Below are 21,732 nucleotides of genomic sequence, written 5' to 3' on the forward strand. Positions count from 1 at the left end.
GGCTTTTCAGGAATCAAGGTTGATCGCAGTAGTTAACTGACAGGTGCTCAGAGCTGACTGTGCGCCTGGCACAAGAACCTGAGCCCCCAGCCGTGACCCTCTTTCCACTGTCAAAAGCCCTCAGCAGCTCCCTCCCCTGCACAGGCTGAAAGGCAAGGCCTTTGTGTCCAAACTCGTCCCGCCCCCCCTTTGCCCAGGGGAGCCCTGCTTCCAAAGCACCCCTGAGCTGTCACACCTCACACCTCAACACAGTGTCTCTCTCCCATCAGATACTTCCCTCACTCACACCGGGAGACAGGCGCACACCCAGCGGTCACCTACCCTGTGACAGAGTGGTCGCTTGGTCCTCTGGGCTTCCAAGCACCTTGTGCTGCTCCTCTTAGGGAATCATTTCTGGGCCTGAATTCTCCTCCTCAAATTGTGAGCCCCTAGAAGTCAGAAGAGTTCTGGTCAACCCACTGTTACTCAGCACCTGCCGTGTGCCTGATACGCACGCAGGCACCAGGGGTCCAGATCCGAACAAGGTCTCGACTTACAAGGATTGAGAGGGGCGAGAACATGAAAAGAGCCAGGTGTGAGATAAGTGATAAATTCTATGAAAGAGGTGGGCATGGGGTGCTAGGGAGCCTGGACAAAAGGTAACTCACCTGTCCAGGGCAATGCCCAGCCCAAATGCAGAAGGCTGTGGAGGAGGCTGTGGGGCCCAAAAAAGGAGGCCACTCAGAAGAAAGAGGGGTCTGCAGAGGGCCTGGCCTGCACGAAGGCTCGGAGCATGGTGTTCCCAGGAGATACAAGGAGACAGTAGTACAGGACGCAGGAGGGGCGGGAGCACCCGGGGCTGATGAGCTTTAGAAGCTGTTTCCGCTAGGACCACAGCTGGCTGCATGGAGCGAGTCATTGGCAAAGACTTAGACAAATGGGGGAGTGTTTTTTTGGTGTAACAGAGAGTCTGGGGGCAGGCAGTTCAGGGCTGGCCAGGTTGCTGAGAAACCAGAGTCCTTTTCCCTTCCTGCTCTGCCATCCTCATGACTACAAGATAGCTGCTGTGCTCCCAAGCCTCATGTCCATCCTTTCAGCAGGAAAAAAGGAGGAAGGGCAAAGTGAAAAGGTTTGTGCCAGTAGCATCAGCCCTTTTATTATTTTTAAATTGTACTAGAATAATATTACATTAAATTACCATCTTTAACACTTTTAAGTGTACAGCACTGTTGCGTTCAGTACATTCACATTGCCGTGCATCCACCTGTAGACAGTAATATTTAAGTTCAGTTTTATCTTGCAGAACTAAAACTCTATACCCATTAAACAACAACTCTCCATTTCCCTTTCCCCCATAAGCCCCTGTCAACCATTAATTCTAATTTCTGTCTCTATGAAGTTGACTGCTCTAGGTGTAAGTGGAATCAAATGCAATTTGTCCTTTTGTGGCTGGCTTGTGTCACTTAGAACGATGTCCTCAAGGCTCATTCATGTGTGACATGTGTCAGAATTTCCTTCCTTTTGAAGGCTGACTAATATTCCATTGTACGTGTAGACCACAGTTCATTTATCCACTCGTCTGTGAATGGACACTTTTGTTGCTTAAGTGTTAGCCATTGTGAATAATTCAGCTGTAAAGGTGGGTGTTCAAATATCCTTCAGAGTCCCTGATTTCAGTTCTTTGGGATATGTACCCAGAAGTGGAATTGCTAGATCACACGGCAATTCTGTTGTTCATTTTTTGAGGAACCACTTTACATTCCCTCCAGCAGTGCCCCAGGGTTTCATTTTTTTTCCACATCCTCCTAACACTTGCTGAGGGGCTTGAACCTGACCTTGGACTTGACCACTGTAAAATTGTGAGCATCTTTACATCTGTCCCTGGTTTAACACAGCACCAGGTGTGTAAGTGCTCCGTAAATGTTGGATGGCCATCTGACGTCTCCTTAGCTACTCAAACCCCGCACATCCTTTAAGACCATGGCAAGCCCTGACTCCCGGGGGGCGCCCTCGCTTGCAGCAGGGTTCCCACGGTCTGTGCCCTTGTTGCGTGTCCATGGGGATTTTCAGCTGGCCGTTTGTCCTGTGCACTTGAGTATTTGGTGTGCTCGGGGGCACCGAGGAGGCGCCCTGACCTGGACTCTTCCCAGAGCCCCACGGATCTGCCCCCTCTTCCCACCGGGTGCTTTGCCCTCAACCTCGCTGGTTTCCCCAGGCCGGCGGGAGAGAACTGAGTGCATCATGGCCCTTAATAAACAGATACTCAGGTTGGTGCCGATCCACTCCCCTGATGATGCCCTGGTCAGACAAGGCAATGACGTGCTTTAATGGCGGCAGAACTGCCCCTGGGTTTGAAAGCAAAGGTTCCAGCTGTGGTTCCCCATTTCCACCTCGTCACCTCCAGCAGGACACTTCACCTGGTGCCTCAACCCCAAAATGGCCTTAACAATCACTTCCCTTTATGAAAATGCGTCACAGATTGCCAGGCCCTCTTGTGTACATTATCCTTTTTAATCCGTACAAGGACCCTGTGAAGTAGGTAGGGCAGGATTTATTCAATCTCTATTTTCCAGATGCGAAAACAATCACCCTGAGAGGTTAAGTGATTTGCCCAAAATGCTCAGCCGGTAAGGGCCAGAAACAGGCCTCTGGTTTCCTAGGCCTTGTAGACCCCCTCCTGCCCATCTCACAGGAAAGGGGAGCTGTGAGAGTCAAATAAGAGCCCAGACCGAAAGCCCTTCCCAGACAAGTGGGTGCGCTCTGCTCCTTCAGCATCTGTAGCTGGGGGTGCTCCTCGTCGATCCATGGGAGATGGGACAAGATGGGGGGGTACACATTGGTCAGAGAAGGAGGGCGAAGATCCGGCTATTCTCAGGCACCTGTGGGTCACACAACAGGCAGGGCAGGGAGGGTGTTGCCAGCAGCGCAGCAGGGAGGGAGCTGTAAGGGGAGCTTCCACCCGGGCCTCCCTTTGGGAGGGGCAGGGACAACACAGGCACCCTGCTGCTCCAGACGCCTGCCAGTCCCAGTCTCCTTCCCTGGAGGCTGCAGCTCTGTGGCCGCAGCAGCCTCTCTGCTTCCTTCTCCAGGGCTAGGGCCCCACTGCGCTCCCCCCACCTCCCCTGCCCCCTCTCACTCCCTCCTTTCAAAAGCATAATGAGTTTGATAAGAAATTGTCTTGTTAACAGGATTAGCCACGGAAATCTCCTGTCCCCTCCCATTCAGTCTGTAATGCTCCTGTGTGGTGTCCTGTAATTTTCTGCTGGTATCAGAGGCTCCGGACCACCTCGGGGATATTAATTCCTACTTGTTCTTTGATGGTGGGACTGCTGATATGCCAGGATGCCCCCCCACAGCCCCTGGGCCACCAGGCCCTGTGAGTAAATCACACGGAGGCCCTCCCCAGCTGTCTCCATCCAGCGTCAGCCTCTCCCTGATTTTCTGTCGACATCACCCCAACTCCCACGTCCTCCCCTGCTCCCCCCAGCTTCCAGTTCTGGGGGCAGAATTGCCTCTAGCTTGTCCGCCAAAGAGGAAGATCTAAAGCTGGAGCTGAGATATCAGCAGAATGATAAGCAGATGCCCCCGTGTACTCCTTCCCTGCCCTTGATACTCCCCGTCCCCACCCCACAGTGTTCTAGACAGGGGGACGGAGAGACAGTTTGGCAGTGGAAGAGAGGGTGGAGCTCAGACCCGGCTTCACTTCCTTGACATAGACAACAACTTGCCCAAACTCTCTGAGCCTCAGTCTTCTCTTCTGTACACTGGGGACGATAATACTCATCTGGCACACAGAGTATAATATCTAACACACAGTAGGTGCTCAATTAATGGTATTTTCCTTCTCTGCTCTTTCAAGACAGTAGTCTAGTGGGGGGAGGGGAATACAGTTCTTGGAATTTACCAAGAAATTCTTGTTTCAACCCCAAGTTATATCTCTAGGCTCTTTCCTTGCACTGATTCCCTCTAATCTTTGCCCAAATGTCTTTCACTTTACATATTTTTAGGGACTTATGCAGAGGAGACATTATAGTCCTTCAACCCCAAACATTATTAACTCAAAGAAAGCTCAGAATGTAGAGTGAATCCCAAGGAGAGAGAGCAGGAAAAGAAGGGAATCGCCTGTCGTGTGCCTCTAAACAAGGGCTGAGAGCAGAGCAGTGAAGCCTCCTGAGGAAGAGACCAAGTCCAAAGGATCCTTGACTGGGGCAAGGGGGTCGTAGGGGACAGACAGTGGGCTCCGGGTCAGCTGGGCATGAGGCAGAGGTGCAGGAAGGCCAGTGCCTGGAGAAGCTAACCTCGGAGGTCCATAGGAAAGGGCTAGAGGTAGGAAAGGGGAGACTGGAGCTAAATCTAGGTTAATTTGTGAACAGTTTGGGGATCAATCACACACAAAGTGTCAGAGAGTAAGAGGTGTGAGATTGCCCCTGTCTGGTGAGTGAGCTCAGAATCCCAAGTGCTGTGGGGAGGCCTGGGAGGTGGCACCACTCTGGGCAACGTGGCAGTCTGTGTCCAGGGAGCTGGGGGGACCAGAGCTATGCTGAGAGGTCACCAGCTGTGGACGGGGCCGGTGTCACCGCTTGGATTCCGCATGCACAGAGCAGAGCGCAAATTGTCAATAGCACCTCACGAGATGCTGACGTAGGGGGGAGCCTTACAAACACATCTCATTCAGTATTCTTCCTACCCTGAAAGAAGGCCACTGTCAACACCTAATGTCAGTAAACAGAGCCTGGGCTCCAGGGCCAGGCCTGTGGACACCGCGTGGGGAGATCTGAGGCCTCTGTCCTCGGGAGCTGTGCAGTCAGCCATCTGGGTTCAAATCCCAATTAGGTTGCTTTCTAACTGTGTGACCTTGGGCAGTTTTCTGAATCTCCATGAGCCAGTTTCCTTATCTATAGGATGGGGTTGCTGTTGCCTGCCTCTGGATTAAATTGAGACAATGTGTGTGAAGTACCTCGCACTCTGCTCGGCAGGTAATAGAAACCCATATGTGAGAGTCATAAACCCACCCCGCTCCCCGTCTCCGCCTGTGCACTGCCACCAAGGGACACAAGCCACTGATGCATCTTTTTTTAAAGCACCAATAAAAAGCAAGTGCAGATGAAAGCTGGGTAAGGGGTACAGATACCACAAGTTAGGGGAGGCGGGCAGGCTCCTGGAGGAGTAGGGTGTCGTGTGGAGCCGGGTGCTGAGATTACATCAGGTTGGAGGAAGTGGATGGGCCTGGGGTTGGGCGCTGCTTGAATATTCACAACATTTAAGGAAGACAGCTGGTAAGACACAAATGCTATGGGGCTGGAAACATCCCTACCTTTCCTGACATGCCCTTTGGCTGGCATCGCTGCTGCTGCCATACAGTCAGGCTGATTAGCCTGTAAATAAAAAATGTAGACGTTCAAGATAGCAGAATGACTCTGCTGTTTGAACAGTGTCAGAGGATTTTCACGGGTTCTAGGAAGAGGGTGGGTGACACTCAGGAGTAATCTAGAATCTCCGGGATGAGTGGTCGCCCCAGGCTCCCACGTGGGCTGAAGTAGATGGTAGAAGCTGTGTAGTTATAACAATGAGAACTGCCGCTCACGGAACCATCACAATGCAAGCACTGGGTCAGGCGCTTTACTCTTGTGTGACTGGTACTGTTATTGGGGCAGTTTTATAGGTGAGGAAACGTGAGTCAGAGAGGTTAGGGCCAAGATCACAGCGATGGCCACAGTCTGTCTGACTTCAGAGCCCAAGTACTTAACCGCGGAGGGAAAGAGGCTGAGATTCCTGCACTCATTCATTCACTTGTTCATTCACCGCATATGACTGGGTACCACCGCATACAGGCGTTGAGCCCAAACCGAGATCAGAGCAGTGGCCAGGCAGGCAGCCCTGCCCTCATGGAGGTAGGTCATGGTCTCATTCACCAATGGGGCCTCTGGCAGTGCCAGACTTGGGCCATGCTAGGGCCTGGGAGGCAGAGGTGATGGGCCTGCCAGCTGCTCTTGGCCTTTGGGGGCTCTGACCCTCATCAGGGGAGCTTCTGTCAGCAGCATGCAGACACAGAGACCTCTGAACCAGGCAGACCTCTCGGGCAGGGAGTGGTGTATAGGGAGACACAGTCTCCCCTGCCATCCTGGTGCCCCGCCGCTCAGCATATGGCTTTGAGACGTCACAGTACCACGTCCCTTTTAGCCACACCCCCTTCTGGGACTCCGTTAAGACCAGCTCTCTCATTCCCTGTCTATATCTGTGCCATCGTCAGCAATCTCAGAGGCCACATGAAGGACGAGGAACAAGCCTCCTGCAGCAGTACTTGACTCCCCACAGCAACCCACGGGGGACGTCGTTATTACCCCCTTACAGGGGAGCAGACTGGGCCCACAGGGTTTCCTCTCTAGGGCTTGTCCCTGGGCCACACAGACGCTAAGGGCAAAGCCTTCGCTGAAGATCCAGGCTCTGTTTGAGAGTATGCCAGCTCCTGGCCTGGGCATTATAAGGTCCAGGGGAGGGGCACATGGAGTCTTTAAGGAAGCTGCCTTCTACCTGGGTAACACCAGAACGACTGACTCCCAGGGGGCAGCCCAGAAACACTCCGGGTGTCAAATGTCAGGCCCTTCCGGGTCCCGTGGGTGTGGCCCCACAGTAGGAGCCGTGAACTGTCTGGAAAGGGAGAGAGGGTTCACGTTAGCTGGGCTCTCAAAGGAGTCTCCCAAAAGATGTAGGGTTTGAGAAGGGCCTTGGTGGGGTGGGGAAGGCCGACAGCAGGTGGCGGGCGGCCCTGCCCATGGAGGGATGGGCAGGGAAGCCCTTGGCCATGCAGTGCCCTAGGAAGTAGCCCTGTGAAAGCACAGCTTTGGAGTCAGGCAGCCCCAGCTCTGTGACTTGGTGAAACTCGCTTCGAGCTCTGTGAGTCTCGGTCTCCTCCTCTATTAGAGGGAAAGAAAACCCTCTCTCTCAGGAAGGCTGCAGCAAGGATTAAATGAGGTGCTGAAAGAGGCCCTGGCCCTGCGCCTGGCATCCGTCCCCTGTACTGAGCCTCTACCACCGAGTGGGTGCTGGGCCTGCAGTAGTGACCAGGACCCTCAAGGGCTCACGGACGGCATTGGATGGCTCAGCACAGCTTCATCACAGCTGTGACGAGCGTGCGGGCAACGAGAACTCATGGTGATTTGTGGGGAGGGTCTTCTTGAGGAAGGGAGTGTGAGCTGAGCTGCAAGGGGTGGATCAGAGTGAACTTGGGAAGCAGGTGGGATAGGCGTCCAAGGGCAGCAAGACCTGTGGAGGGAGCTCAGCGCCCGGACTCAGCTCAGCACCCAGGGAGAAGCAGGAGGCCAGCGCGGCTGGGGGCTGGCCAGAGAGGGGACCCAGGGGGGCCAGGGAAAGATGGCAGGCTTTGGCTGCCCTATTAAGGATTTTTATTTTTATCCTAAGAGAAACAGGAAGCCACGGGATGGTTTTCAACGTGATCAGATGTGCATTTTAACAGGGTTTGTGTGTGGTGCAGGGATATGAAACCACAGGTGGGTACAGACACATAGTAGGTGGGCCTGTGGCACATAGTAGGCCCTCTTGGTCCTCACAGGCTGCCATGGGGCCAGTGGGCTCCCTGGAGAAGGAGGCGGAGCTGGGAGCAAGGGGTCCTGGAGGGCCAGGCCCTGGGGTCAGAATGGACCTCCTGGTCTGCCCATCACTGCAGGGCCCCCCCAGTGAGAAAGAGGAATCTGAGTTACTCAGTGACCCATGGGGGTTCCAGGTGTGGGGTGGTCATTCAGGGGGCAGGGCAGAAGGGTGAGGGCTGCACTGCTGAGTTGAGCCCTTGGCGAACAGGCCCCATTCAGCTCCCCAGGCCCAAGGACATAGGGTCCCCCTGTGGGGGTTCTGTGGACACAAGGCAGCTACCCCAACCGTAATGGCAGCTTTCTACTACACCCTGGGCATCCGACACATGGAGTGCGGAGCTAATGAAGCACCCCCAATAGGTAACATACAGGTGGGGGTGGGGGCCCCGGGGGAGGGTTGGAGGCTGCGCTCCGGCTGGGCTCTGCCATGTGCAGTGGGAGGACTGGGAAGAAAGAGGCTTATTTCAGCACCCTGTTATTATGGCATCTTGTTTTCATAGTTTGTTCAACAAACCGCTCTCCCTCTCCCTCCCCCACTTCGCCTCTCTCTTTTTCATCTTCCTCTCTCAGCAAATCCATTTAAATGCAATTCTATTCTTAAAGCGCCTCTCTCATGCATGCCTAATGAATGTCAGGGAAGTGCCATCACAATGGGGCTGAGGAGGATCCGATCTGCAGAGTGTGTACAAGTCATTTGAAAGCAAGCCTGGGAGCGCTCCGGTTTTATTACAGCATAATTAGAAATAAAATCTTGTAGCAATAGGAGAATGAGAGATGTGTGCTAATCCTGCAGTAGAGAAAGATAGAGCTGTATTTAAAGAAAGGGACTCTGGGAGAGAGAGAACTGGCCACGGTGTTTCTGTCGCCCTCCACCAAGACTCTCCTGCTGATCCCCCCTCCATCCTCTCATCCCCTGGGACTCGGAGCTCCCTGGGGACGGCTCCGGAGACAGTGCTGACGCCCTCCTAGATCTCAGCTGCCCAAAGTGGTCAGTCTGCCAGGGCGCCAGGGCAGCTGGGCCTGGCCCCTCCCTGGAAATCCATACCCTCCCATCTACCCAAGAGGCCAGCTTGTGGGCAGCTGGGAGATAGAGGGAATGGTCGGTAGAGTCCTGTGCTTGGAGGCTGGGCCTGGGTCGGGTTCAGAGCTGCCCCCCTACTTATGAGAGTTAATTCATTCAGTCATTCAACAGCTATTAACTGACCACCTATTCCATGCCAGGCACTACGCTGGGTACATTCTTTACCTCATTGAATTCTTATAGGAAACAGATTCAGAGAGGTCTGGTGTCTTACCCAGCACCACCCGGCGAGAAAGGGGAGTACAGTTTGAATCCCAGCCCCTGACTCCAGAGCTGGGCCTTTTCTCCTCTGCCATCAACAGCCTGGGTCACCTGAGAGACCAGACACCCAGTCCTCCAGTAACTCCTTGTTGTAGAGCCCAGAAAGCAGAGATAAGTGTGGGGGGAACTGGCTAATCCCTCTTAGGGTAGAAATGGGGATACCAGGGCGGTGACAGCTCAGCACGGTCAGGCCAGGGTAGCGATGGGGCTGGGTGGTTGTTACATGCCTGTGGGTGACTCTGGCTCTGGGGCTCGAGGGCATCCTGCCTCCTAGGCTCAGCACCCCTCAGATCCCTGACTGAGATGGGGTTCAAGGAGAAGAGGACCTCCACCCTTGTCCAGCCAAGGGGAAGGAGAACATAGAATCATAAAGAAAGTGGGACCTGGAAGGTACCTTCAGGATCAAATGGTTCAATCCCCTGACTCATCATTTAGGGAAAGTGAGGCCCAGAGTAGTGCTGAAACTTGGCAAGAGTCACATAACCCATTAGGCACCAGGTTTCTCACCTCCCAGCCCAGAGCTCTCAACCCTGCCGTGCCTGCCTCTGCCTAAGTGTTCCCAGAGGAGAGACTCCCACAGGCGACATTTCTAAGCCTTGGTACTCTTAAAAGAAAAGTCTCGACCCTCCTTAGAAGGCCATGGTTGGGCAGGGTTGGGGGGCATGGAGATGGGGGTCTGCCTCACTGCACCTAGCTCAAAGTCCCCACACTCCAGAGCCAAGCCTACCCCACAGCTTGACTCAGTCTAGGGGAAAACAACCCCTGGGGACAGTTACAGGCCCCTCCAGCCTGCCAGGGGACACAGCCTGAGTCACACCCGTGGGGTAATAGCAGCATCGCCCCATAGTGCCATGTCTTCTCTGACTGCTCACCCTCTCACCTACAGAGGGGGCAGTGGAGGGGGAAGGGCCTGCCCCCCAAGGCCCCCTGGGAGCACATGCAGGGCATCGGGCCGCCCATCAGGAGCTGGCACGCCAGCCCAGCCCAGCCTGGCATCTTACTTAGGAGGTGAACATGAGACCATGGTGGCTTCCCAAGCACTTGGGAGCCCCTGTGCCAGAGGCAGTCCCCCGCCCCGTGGAGGGCATTAAACTGCAAAGCCCTCCTCCAGCTTGGCTCCCACTTGCGCCCTGGCTCCAGGGTTCCCTTGCTCTTCCCACTGGCCAGGGCCAGGGCACAGCAGAGGTCTCACCTCCCATCCATCTGGTCTCCTCGAGACCCAGGCATATCTGCGGTGCCTGTTTTCAGCTCCACAGGAGAAGAGCAGGGGGCCCAGGTCAGCTGTGGACCCTCTGTGCCTCGGTTCCCTCGGGTGTCACATGCAATGGTGAATCAGATGTGAGTATTTCACAGCAAGGGCAGATGAGGCCCCATCTGGGAGCAGAGGCCCTACCGGGGCCCGTTTCCTGCCCATCTCATCCCAGAATGACGCCTCCCTCTGCTCCTGGCACCCGATGCTCACTAAGGGTCTCAGCTTGGGCTCTGCGCCATCCTTCTCTCTCTAACCCAGGCCTGTGCGGCTCACTCAGCGTCCTCGGGACGGGCCCGCCACAGCCCTCCTCTCCATTCCCACCCTGGGGTCCCCGTGCCAGCATCTTGCCAAACTCCAGAATCTTAGCCCTGGAAGGTCTTCAGGGAACAGTGTGGCCGGATGAGGCGGGTATTCATGTTCCAGAGCCTCCATAACAAAATCCCAGAGTGAGCAGCTTACACTGTTTCTCATAATCCTGGAGGCTGGAAGCCCAAGATCAAGGCCTCGCAGGGGTGGTTTCTGCTGAGGCCTCTCCTCGGCTTGCAGGCGGCTGTCTTCTCCCCGTGTCCTGACGTGGCCTTCCTGTGTGCCTTGTCCTGGCGTCTCCTCTCCTTATAAGGGCATGACTCATATTGGATTAGGGCCCCACCTTATGACCTCATTTAGCCTTAATTATCTGTTTAAAGGCTCTGTCTCCAAATACAGTCATTTTGGGGGTTAAGGCTTCAACTATGAATTTTGTGGGGACACCCTTCAGTCCATAACAGGGAGGGCCTAGGACTTAGCGCAGGCCAGTAGGGGCTGGAACCCAAATTCCCAACTCAGCGCCTTCCTCCCTGCGATGAGTCTCTCTTCAGGGTCTTGGCTAAAGGGCTTTCAATCCTGGGAGACCAGAGTCCAGGGGAGAAAAGGAGGCAGAATGGGCTCTTGTCTTCCTCTTCAAGCCCACGCGGGTGGCACCCCCAGAGCCCTTGCCCCCAGCAGGAAGAACAGTAAGGAGGAAAAGGAAGGTGCTCTCAGGGTCGGCCCTAAACAGCTCCTCGTGGGCCGCCCTGGTGCTGGGGCCCCCAGCCAGGGCTAATTCCTACCAGCCAGGAATCACTGATTACCCCCACCCTCCCTGCCCCGCCGTGCAAACAGCCTGGGAAGAAGAGTAGCCCAGCCTTGGGGTGGGGTGAGTTATCTCATTAGGCTTATGACTATCCAGCCCCAGAGCTGCAGGCTGACCACATTGTTTTTGCACGTCTGTATTGGATGGAGCTGAAACTGGTAGCCTGTATTGATGGCAGTTTCTCTTTTGGAACTGGGAGACCCGTGGGGGCCAGTCGAGACACTTGGAGGCAGGCCCTGGCATCCTACGGCTGCCCCGGCAAACAGACTTGGGCTGTGATGGGCTAAGTATCTCTTCCCTTCCAAGAGAGACGGAAAGATGTTTCTGACCCTGGCCGAAGCCTGGTCTCAGTCAAAGTTCCGTCGATTCCTTGATCTCCACCCCCTTCCGCACTCCATACCTCCCGGTGCCTAGTGGGACCCTCCTTGTAGAGGTGAGGCGGGTGGGCAGAGCAGGAAACCCCTCCCTCAGCTTGTGGCCTTCCCGCTTCAGGAAGGCATCTGACTCAGGAGCTGAGGAGCATCGCTACTGTCAGAGGATTCATTCAGGCACCATACCACCTGCACAAATACCTATGTTCTATGTATGAGCTAAGGACACACATGCCCTGTGCTTTTCTACACTGCATATTATGGCAATAACCCCTCCTGATGCCTCTGCAGAGCAGTACATGTCACAGCGCCCTTCCAGAGACACTGTCACATGGGCACCACAGAAGAATCCTGTGATCAAATTAGTATCCCCAGTTTGGGGATGAGAGAGAAGCCCAGACAGGTTAAGCTATTTTCCTAAAGCCGCACAGTTGGTAGGCAGCAGATCTCAAATCTCCCATTTCTGACTCCAAATAGAGTGGTCCACATAGCACCCACTGGGACGTAAGCCCCCCAAGCTGCCAGCCCCATCTCTGTCCCCTTCGATGCCCTACAGGTCCAGCAAATGTGCCTAACAGCATTCGTGCAGCCCTCCACCTCATTTCCTCACAGACACGTACAGTTACCTGTCCGTGCCCACCCCTTCCTGCTGGCAGACACCCCAGGGGCATGGCACCGTCATAGAAAGGCTTCTTTGCTCCCCAGGTCTGAGGTCTCCCAAAGCAAGCTACTGCCTAATGCTCCGGACCTCTCACTGCACGCCAGCCTCCTGAGAGACCCGAGCCCCCTAACTTTTCAGCTCTGGAGCTGGGCTCACCCCATCCCTCTCACCTTTCTGCTCACCCACCGCTCTGGCCCTGCCGAGTGAGAGGGAAGCCCCTGCACGAGAGGCAGGGTCACAGGGGCCTGGCCACTACCCAGAAGAGGAGGTGGAGAAGCGCCCCTCACAGGGAGGGCTGGCACATGCTCTCCTGGCTGCAGGGTTTGGGGAAACAGCCCTGGGCTTGTTCACGGACCCAGGGAGGAGCCAGTGGCTCTTCCACTCACTGGGTGTGTGACCTGAACAAGTCTCGGCCTGAGCCAGTTTCCGTATCTGTACAGCAGGAGGAGCAGCGTGTGCTTCCTGGGCTGATGGCCGCACTTCAGAGAGCAGCTAGCAGAGCGCGTGGCGCATCCATGCCCACTGGTTCATGCACCTGGGGGTCTGTCTTCCTGAGTTTAAGACGCATCAGCAGCTAAGTCCGAATCCCTCTCCCAAGCCGGGGCGCACCCTACCCCCAAAGCCGGAGAGGGAAGTTCGCAGCTGCAGGTCCCTGGACACAAGTCTTCTTCCCCAAAGGCCCCAACTCTGGAAACCTCTAGCATCTGAGGACCGAGCCCGCCTGACGGCAGGCCGAGATGTGCCCCCACAAGCAGCTTGGTTACGGCTCTGTCCACTGCAATGCATACTTCTGGTCTGACCGTGGGTCCCGGGATGCGAATGTGGCTCTAACCTGGAACCAGTGAGCCTGGCTAGGGTTGGTGTTTCCTCCCCAACCCCGCCCCACCCCACAGCCCCCAGGTGAGGATAGCATTCCTGTTCGGCTAAGGGAGAGGTCGGTCCTTGGTCGGGGAGACCGTGGAAGGCCAGCCTCAGGCCTGGAGAGGGAGCATATGTGTCCCTCATCCCTGGACCCTCAGTCTCCACGTGTTTGAGTAGCTCCTGGGAAGTGTGAGGTCATTCCCTGCACCGGCTGCCCTCTGAAGATGAGTCAGCCACAGTTATGCTCCAGATGGCCCCACTCGTGTGCTTATCTGTTTACTTCCCTTTTGTTAGCCCAAAGTCGCATTTCCTTTCACGCCCCAGCCTGAGCTTGGCTGAGCTGGGGCACCAGGCAAGGATCAAGGTGGCCTGAAGGTGGAGCAGTGCCCTAGCCATCGCAGGGTAGCAGTGGTGGTCAGAGGGTGCAGGGGACCTCAGGGCAGGGCTCCGGGCCTCCAAGTCCGGCTGTCTCACCCCATGGATGTGCCCCCTCTACTGCCAGGGGTCATTCATTCAAAACATGTTCCGTGAGCACCTGCTGAGCACAAGCCAGGAGCTGGGATGCTAAAGTAGCTCCTTGCTCTCGAGGACGAGAAACACCGCGTGCTCTGAAGACAGAAAGGAAGGGTACGGCACTGGGCAGGGACATGGACGCAGTCTGATGTGACAGAGGGGACAGGCAAGTCCTCTCCAAGGAGGGCCTGGCATAAGTCAAGGAAAGAGCATTTCAGGCACAGAAGGAATAGTCGCAGCCTAGGCTCCGGGGTGGAAACAAGCGCACAAGGGATCCTGAGCTCTGCGACGCTCTAAGCTGGGAATTTATAAGTTGCTGGGAGGGAAGCCACCTTAAACATGGTCTCATTTCTTTTTCTCACTTAATACTGTACTTAAATCGTCTATGCAGCACCTCAGCCAAGTGTTTCTTCAGCCTCTAAGTAAATACCCCTGTTGACAGGAAACTCCCTTCCTCACAAAGACACACTCCAATTCTTTAAAATCTTGACTATTTGAATTTTTAAATTTTAGTTGTGGTAAAAGACACCACACAAAATTTACTGTCTTAGCCATTTGCAAGTTTAGCAGCGTTTCAGCTCAGGTTTAAGGTCAGTTTCTTCTTGCAGAACTGAGATTCCAGACCCATCACACTGTAACTCCCCACTCCCCCTCGCCCCAGCCCCTGCACCCACCATTCTACTTTCTGTCCCTATGAAGTTGCTGCTCTCAGGACCTCATGTGAGTGGAATCACATTGTATTTGTGTTTTTGTGACTGGCTTATTTCACTTGGAGTAATTCCTCTAAGATTCATCCATGTTATAGCATATGACAGAATTTCCTTCCTTCTTAAGGCTGAGTAATATTTGTGTGTGTGTGTGTGTGTGTGTGTGTGTGTGTGTGTGTGTGTGTGTGTGAGTGTGTGTGCACACACACACATCCATCAATGAACACTTGGGCTGCTTCTACCTCTTGGCTATTGTAAATAATGTTGCTGTGAATATGGGTAACCAAATATCTTTTCGAGGGCCTGCTTTCAATTCTTTCGGGTATATATCCAAAAGTGGAATCATTGGATCATATAGTAATTCTATTTTTAATTTTTTGAGGGACCACCATATACCATTTATCTTGACTTGGAATGCTCAAAAATAATTATTATTAAGGTCTAATTGGACATTGTAGAAACTGTGATTAGCAGTGGCAAGAAGTTCACCAGATGTAGAAACCCTCACACCTGGGGGTGGGTTAATCTGGGAAGGCTTCCTGAAAGAGGTAAATTTAGAGCCGGGATCTGACTTTTCTGAGTTTCAGTTGCCTCACAGGTAAAATGGGGATAAAACTACCTTTGAGTCTTAGGAAGGTTCATTCATTCTTTCATTCTAGGGATATTGATGAGTACCTATTTTGTGAGTGGCACTGTTTTCACGCTGAGTGAACTGGGAGTGATTGGAGGGATTTGGCCAAACGATCTGCATGATCTGACTTGGTTTTCAAGCATTTCTCCAGCTGCATGTTGGGAACAGATGGAGGAGGGGCAGGAGCCGAAGCAGGAGGGCCAGTTAGGAAGCTAGTAATTCAGTAATTTCCTCATTCAGTAATTTTCCTAACCTCACTCTAAAGGCTAGAGAGGGATCCGTCCAGTTCATACCGTCCAGCAAACGCCTAGCTCCCGGCTCCTCCTCTGCCCAGCACCCTCTCCCCACCAAACTCACCCTCACACCCTGCTGAGAACAGAGAGGGTGCCCCGCTGTTGAGGGCATCTTCTCTCCTTGAGCCCTCTGGGGCCACCGGCAGCCCAAAGGTTTCTATCAGTTCTCTCTCCCTGGCTTCTGCAGCTCTGGGGAATCTCCAAGGCGCAGGCCAATGACCTTTTAAAAAAAGACAGAAAAGATGCTATCAGCTAACTTAACACCTGTGTGCAGGGCCTACAAACTGCCAAGCAAGGCCTCCTTATTGCTGTGCTCCTGAGGAAGAAGGGGGAGAGTCTGCGGGAAGCCTGACCACGGGAGGGGCTGAGCGCCCCCATGGTCCCCCGCCCTTCCCCTGTGTGAGGTGGAGTGACCTGTGCTGACACCCAGGAGCACCAGGCTCTGGGGACCTCCACATGCACAATCCCAGCTAATTCTCCCAACAACTCTGTGACATAAGCCCTGCTCATTATCTTCCCTGAAGGAGAAATGGGGCTCAGAAGTTTGGTGCGGTCCTAGAGACATCACCTGTCAGCGCGAAGGGGCCTTATGGGTTCATCTACGCCCGTGGTTCTCTGCGCTGGCCGCGCATTACATCACCCAAATAGCTTTTTGAAAATACCAATTCCAGGCCACCCTCCCAGAGATTCTGAGTTCAATTTGAAAGGCTCTTTAGGTGACTCTAATGTTCAAACATGATTTTTTAAAAATACACACCTAACCCAACTCTTCCCTCTTTTTATGCGGAGAACCCTGGACTTCCTAAGGGCCCCCTGTGTTAGTTTCCCAGGGCTCACTGATGCCGGGTGGCATAAAGAAGCAGAGATTTATTGTGTCACAGTTCTGGAGGCCAGAAGTCCAAACTCAAAGTGTGGGCAGGGCCTGCTCCCTCTGAGGGCTCTGGAGGGGGACTTCTCCCTGCCTCCTCCCTGGCTTCTGGGGTTACCAGCTGTTCCTGGCGTCCCTTTGCTTGTAGAGGCGTCAGTGCCATCTCTCTGCCTGTCTTCACGCGGCATTCCCCCTGCGCGTGTGCCCCCTCCCTGAGCCGGTGTGACTGCATCTTAACTTGATTGCATTTGCAAAGATCTCATTTCCAATAAGGTACGTTCATGAGCTCTGAGTGGACATGAATTTGGGGGAACACTGTCCAACCTAGTGTATACCCCACGCTTAGTGGCAGAACCAGAACTGCAATGCCAGCCTCCTATGGCCCCGTCCTGGGCTTGCCCCACCACGCCAGAGAGCTCAAGCCCTCTTTATCCTCCACTTCTCACCAACAGCTCCCACAGAGCCCCCTCGCACCACTGCACCGGCCCAGCACTGATGGCCACCTTCCCTGGAGGAAGGATGTAGTGCTCTAACTGTGGAAACCCAGAGGGGAGAGACCAAGTCCAGGATGTATCCATGGAGTCCAGGCCAGGACCTTGGGACGCTCCATAGAGGTGATAAATTGAGCCAAGCGGGGATGAATGAGTGAGTGGTCCTTCCTGAGGGTGTGAGGACCCCACTAACAGAAGCAGCCAAGCAGAGGCTGACTGACCGTATGTCCCCATGAGAGGTGCTGTTACTCCAGAGAGTCAGTCTAGCACAGAGCTTTGGAAGAACACAGGAAGGGGACCAATGGTTCAGACCCTACCACTATTAGCTGTGTAACTGTGGGTGGGTTACTTAACCTCTCTGTGCTTTGGTTAGTAATAGTAAGAGTATCCATTTCAAAGGATCATGGAGATTACATGAGATTATGTTGATAAAGCCCTTGGCCTAACGTGTAATAGGTGCTCAATAAATACTCAGCTTTAAAAAAGGACAGGTCTGCTCCAGATGAGCAGGGAAAAGGCTGGCGAGGCAGACGGAATATTCACAGTAATAACGAAAGAAGTAAAGGAGTCATCACCCACTTACAGCACTCCCTGGTCACGGGCGACATCACAGGTGGTGCTGAGGCCTTTCAGATGGGACGGTCAAGCGGCGCGATGGCGGAGTCAGCGTGCACACACAGGTCTCCGTCTCAGAGCCAAAGGGAAAGTGGCCCTCTGGAGTATACCCATGGGACGCCGTTGGCATTTGGGTGGAATGGTTCTTTGTTACTCAAGATGTCCAGCACCCCTGGCCCCTGATCACTAAATACCATTAGCACCCCCAGTTATGGTGACAACCAGGAATGATTTCTGAGGGGCCTCAGGACGGAGGCTGGGCAGGGAGGTCCTTCATCCAGCTGCACCCAGCCTGCCACAAGGAGGAGGGGCCACAGTGTGGATAGCTGCCCCGTTACCCATTCCCAGGATGGCCGGTCCCACCTGGGGCGCAGAGCACGGGCTGCCAGACTGCGAGAGCCCGCCTTGGAGACCAGCCGTTCTGTGGAACCTGGCCCCTCTGAACCACCCCTCCACAGGCTGTGCCTCCGCCCCCCTCAATTCCATCTGCCGCTCACTCCACAGGCCTCTTTCTCCTTCCTTCCCCAGCAGGGCCCATCATCTGATTTTCATCAAACATGCAGAACTAATGTTGCACAAGTCCCCCCAGAGGGGATTAACATAACGCCCCTGATTTCTCCTTCCCCTCTCTCGCACTGTGCATCCCCCTGGCTGCAGCCTGCCTTTGTTTCAGGAGGAACCATACACTGTGTCTGGAAATGTTACTGCAATTAAATATGCACATGAAGGAGGGGGAAAATGAGGACAATGAAGGATGTGAAACATCAGATGCAGCAGCTGCTGGTTGCTATAGAAACCCCAGCTCCCCACCACCAGCACACAGCACCCCTTCCCAGCTAAAAATTCCAAGAGGGCCAAGTGCACCAAGGTCCTGGCTGCAGAGCTGTGGGGTCACAGGGTCCACGCGTCCAGGCTGGACACCTGTGGGCTGCTCAGGGTGGCTTGAGGGTCTCTCCTGTTTTTCCGCACCCCACCGCTACCACCTCCAACCTGGGTACTTCTGACTGGCAGCAATACCCTCCAGTAGTTCTACATTCGGGTCCCAGTTACGTAATAAATCACGGGAGAGCTTCCGCATTTGACTTTGGGATGTCAAAACATGGAGGCAAAACGGCACATTCAGAGTCTGGTGGGGGAGCCAGGCTTTTCCCCTGCTTCCTCCAGGCCCTCTCCCGCTCTGCTGGCTGCGGTCCCACGCCCCCCTCCCGCTTCCTGCTCATCTTTTCCCCACAGCAGGGTGGGGGGTCTGCATGGTGCGGCCTGGGTGCTGGAGCAGGCGTGGCGGGGGTCCTCAGGCTCCGTGTTCCAGAGGACTGGCAGGCTGCCAGACAGCCGAGTGTTCGGCTAGGGGGGTCCCAACAGGAGGGGGCTCAGCGAGGGTCCGTGTCAAGTCCCAAACCTGGGCCCACCTAGCCAGGCAGCCAAGGGCGAAGAGATGGAAAATGGCCTAACAGCAGCTCACACATGTGAGTCCACAGTGCGGCTGAGTGCAAGCAGAGGGTGAGGGCAGCCTCCCCACTCCCACTATATCCCCATAAAAAGCTAGTGCAGTCTTGGGCCGGGCGTTGGCAGATCTGATCTATTCTGCCCTGGCCAGGTAAGGCTGGTTGTCAGATCTCCACCACTTGGCAAAGTGCCTGGCACCTAATAGGTCTAGTCCCGTGCAAAGATGGATGGGAGGGAGAAAGACAGAGAGACGGAGGGAGGGAAAGTTAGGAGATGTGTAGACAAACCCAAGTTTGTTAAGAAGCAAAAGACCGACCAGATCGAAGTTATTTGAAACCATATTAAATAAATATTAAAAAATAAAATCCAAAGCCTGCTTAGCCTGAAAAAACGTCAAAGGCATGTTAGCTGCCTTCCAATTTGTGAGAGAGTGAACAATGTGGGCTTAAGCTAGTTCTGCAGGGCTCCAGTGAGTAGAACCACGACCCCTGGAGGCAGTTATGAAGGGACCAAGTTGTGACCAAAGGAAGATCTTACAAAGTCATTGTCATTGACTGTGGAATGGGCCGCTGAATGAGGTAGTGAGTTCCCCGTCCCAGAGATATGCAAGTGAAGGCTGGAGAGCCTTTTGCAAGGATGTGCTGGAGCACATTCAGCTTTTCACCCCTGCAACTGTACAACATTCATTGTGGGAAAGTGTCCTTTGGTGAGGTCCCTGTCCCCAGGTATTGAGATTTTGGACTTGCGCTTAGAGGGAATATTCTTTATAGGAGATATTCTTAATATTCTTAATAGGAAAGTGAGCTCAAATCAGAGCTCTGTCCTTGGTTGAGGGAGTTCACTCAGGCCCCAGGTGGAGAAAGCAGACCTCTGAATAATAGGATTTGAAGGGCATGGGGTCTCCCAAAATGTTTCCCTATAACAGCCTGGCATTCTGATATTAGCAGGTCTTCCTGTGGGCTCAGCCTTACCCTCCTGTCCCAAAGCTTTCTTTTAAGCCATTCTCACTGCCCTGCTTCCCGTGTTCCCTCCCGATAGAGCAGCAGTCTGGAGTCTTCTGTGCCCACCCGGGAAAGCAGTCTAGCCCCCAGAGAGCAGGTAAAGGGACCCAAAGGTAGCTTTCAATCTCAGTCAGGCTGCGTCGTGGGCGGGAGGACACGGCTGTGAGGTCAGGGAGTCCAGAAGCCGAATGAGAGCCCCTCCCCAATCTCCAGTCCACCTTCTCCCCTTTTAAAATCAGCCCTAAACCAGCTCAAGTTCAGGTTTGCCTTGGGACCTGGGACAAGGAGATCCACTCCACGTCTGAGTGGGGTTATGTGTCGTAATCAGCAAAATGGGTGTCTTATAGCCTGACTCTCCAGCATCCTGCCAAGCCCAGTAAGACTGTGGAGGGGCCAGGAAAAGGAAAGCACAGGGCCTGGACCTCTGCCTTGCACAAAATGGGTGCTCAAGGACTGCATGTTGAATTGTTATCGTATATCTGCATCTCCATGTCCCCACTCCTAGTACAGCTTAACCTCAGGAATTACTTACTGAGTGAGTGAATGGTTAACACTGACAGGGAAGAACTTAGGCTTGTGTCTGGCTCAGTACATAGGGAGCGCTGGGAGCTGGAAGGCCCAGTTCCGGTGCGCCTCCTGGTTGTGTGACCTGAAAATGGTGACAATATCTCAAACAGTTGTAAGAGCAAGAATGTGAAAGAGTTTGACACTCTCATGGAGAAGGGAAGATGGGGGGAGCTGGTAGTCACTAGGTGAGCATTTACTGTGTGCCAGACTATTATTTTTTGAATCGTGACATCTGCCCTGTGAAGTATTATTTGCACCCCATTGTGCAGATGAGACTCAGAGGAGTTAAGTAAGTTTCTCAAAGTCACACAGCTAATAAGTGGACAAGTCAGATTACAACCCAGATCGCCATCTGCTTCAAAAGCCCAATATCCTTCTGTAAAACGCTGAAGTATATACACTTAAGGGAGTAATTACAGTAATTTCTATTTGTTTGCCAGAAAACCCTCATGTGTTCGAGATGCTCCCCTGTCTTCGAGGCTGCACCAACCTCCCCCCCTTGTTGTCTCCATCGCCTCCTCCCTCCAGGCAGCAGTCCTAGCCTGGGAGAGGGCCGGCTGCCAGCCCGAGTTGCTTCTGACAGTGTGCCCAGCCAGGGGAGTAACAGACTATGTCCTGATTGTGTCTCCAGAAAACAGGTTTTTTATTACTTTCAACGGCGGGCTGTACATCTCCGACGTGCAGAAGGAGGACGCCCTGTCCACCTACCGCTGCGTCACCAAGCACAAGTACAGCGGGGAGACCCGGCAGAGCAATGGGGCCCGCCTCTCCGTGACAGGTAGGCGAGCGGGCTGGTGGGGGAGGGCCCCAGCCCACCCCAGGATCTGGGCTCGTCCGCAGCACGGACTGGGAGTCTGCTGTGTACTTAGGGGACTCAGAGCGGGAGACTGAAGGACACAGGGGCAGACCAAGTCCAGTTTGGTCTGGGGTGCCCTTCATGTATGGACTCCGGAGATAAATTCTTTTTAGGAGTCTGTACCTCAGGAAGCTTAACTCTCCTGGCTGTAACTCACCAAATAGGTTTCATAACCTGCGAACAGTTTGTGACCTGCAATCTGAAAACCTCTGCTCTTGAGGAGGTGGGATTAGGTGGCTTTGGGCTGGAGGATAAACCGATAGAACACCCAGGTTGGAGATGGCACCAAATCACGTGTCCTTGGTGGCCTCTGTAAAAGAAGTTCAACTGGGTGACTGCTCAGATCGTCTGCGCCTGACATTCTGTGGTCCGGTCCGGACTTCCCCGACCAGCAGACCGCCTCTACCCAGGACCCTCTCTCACTTGCCTGACCTATTTGGAGGCAAGACCAGGAAAGAGGAGGGCAAGGACTGGGCTCCCTGACTCCCCCTGCACCTCCGGCACCTGGCCCTATGCCTGGCACATAGTCAGTACTAAGTAAAAATTGGTGGAATTAATCA

At 54.1% G+C, this 21,732-nt stretch overlaps 1 protein-coding gene across 3 annotated transcripts in view; it reads left to right on the forward strand.

Annotated features, from left to right (window-relative positions):
- Window positions 1–21,732, forward strand: part of DSCAML1 (DS cell adhesion molecule like 1) — a 321,095-nt gene that overhangs the window by 201,627 nt on the left and 97,736 nt on the right. For all 3 annotated transcript variants that reach the window (XM_036992686.2, XM_036992688.2, XM_036992689.2), the window contains exon 4: window positions 20,948–21,094. In XM_036992686.2, coding sequence (XP_036848581.2) covers window positions 20,948–21,094 — 147 coding nt within the window. The remainder of the gene's footprint in view (window positions 1–20,947; window positions 21,095–21,732) is intronic.

This window comes from Manis javanica, chromosome 6 (assembly GCF_040802235.1).
Source record: "Manis javanica isolate MJ-LG chromosome 6, MJ_LKY, whole genome shotgun sequence".
NCBI lineage: Eukaryota > Metazoa > Chordata > Mammalia > Pholidota > Manidae > Manis > Manis javanica.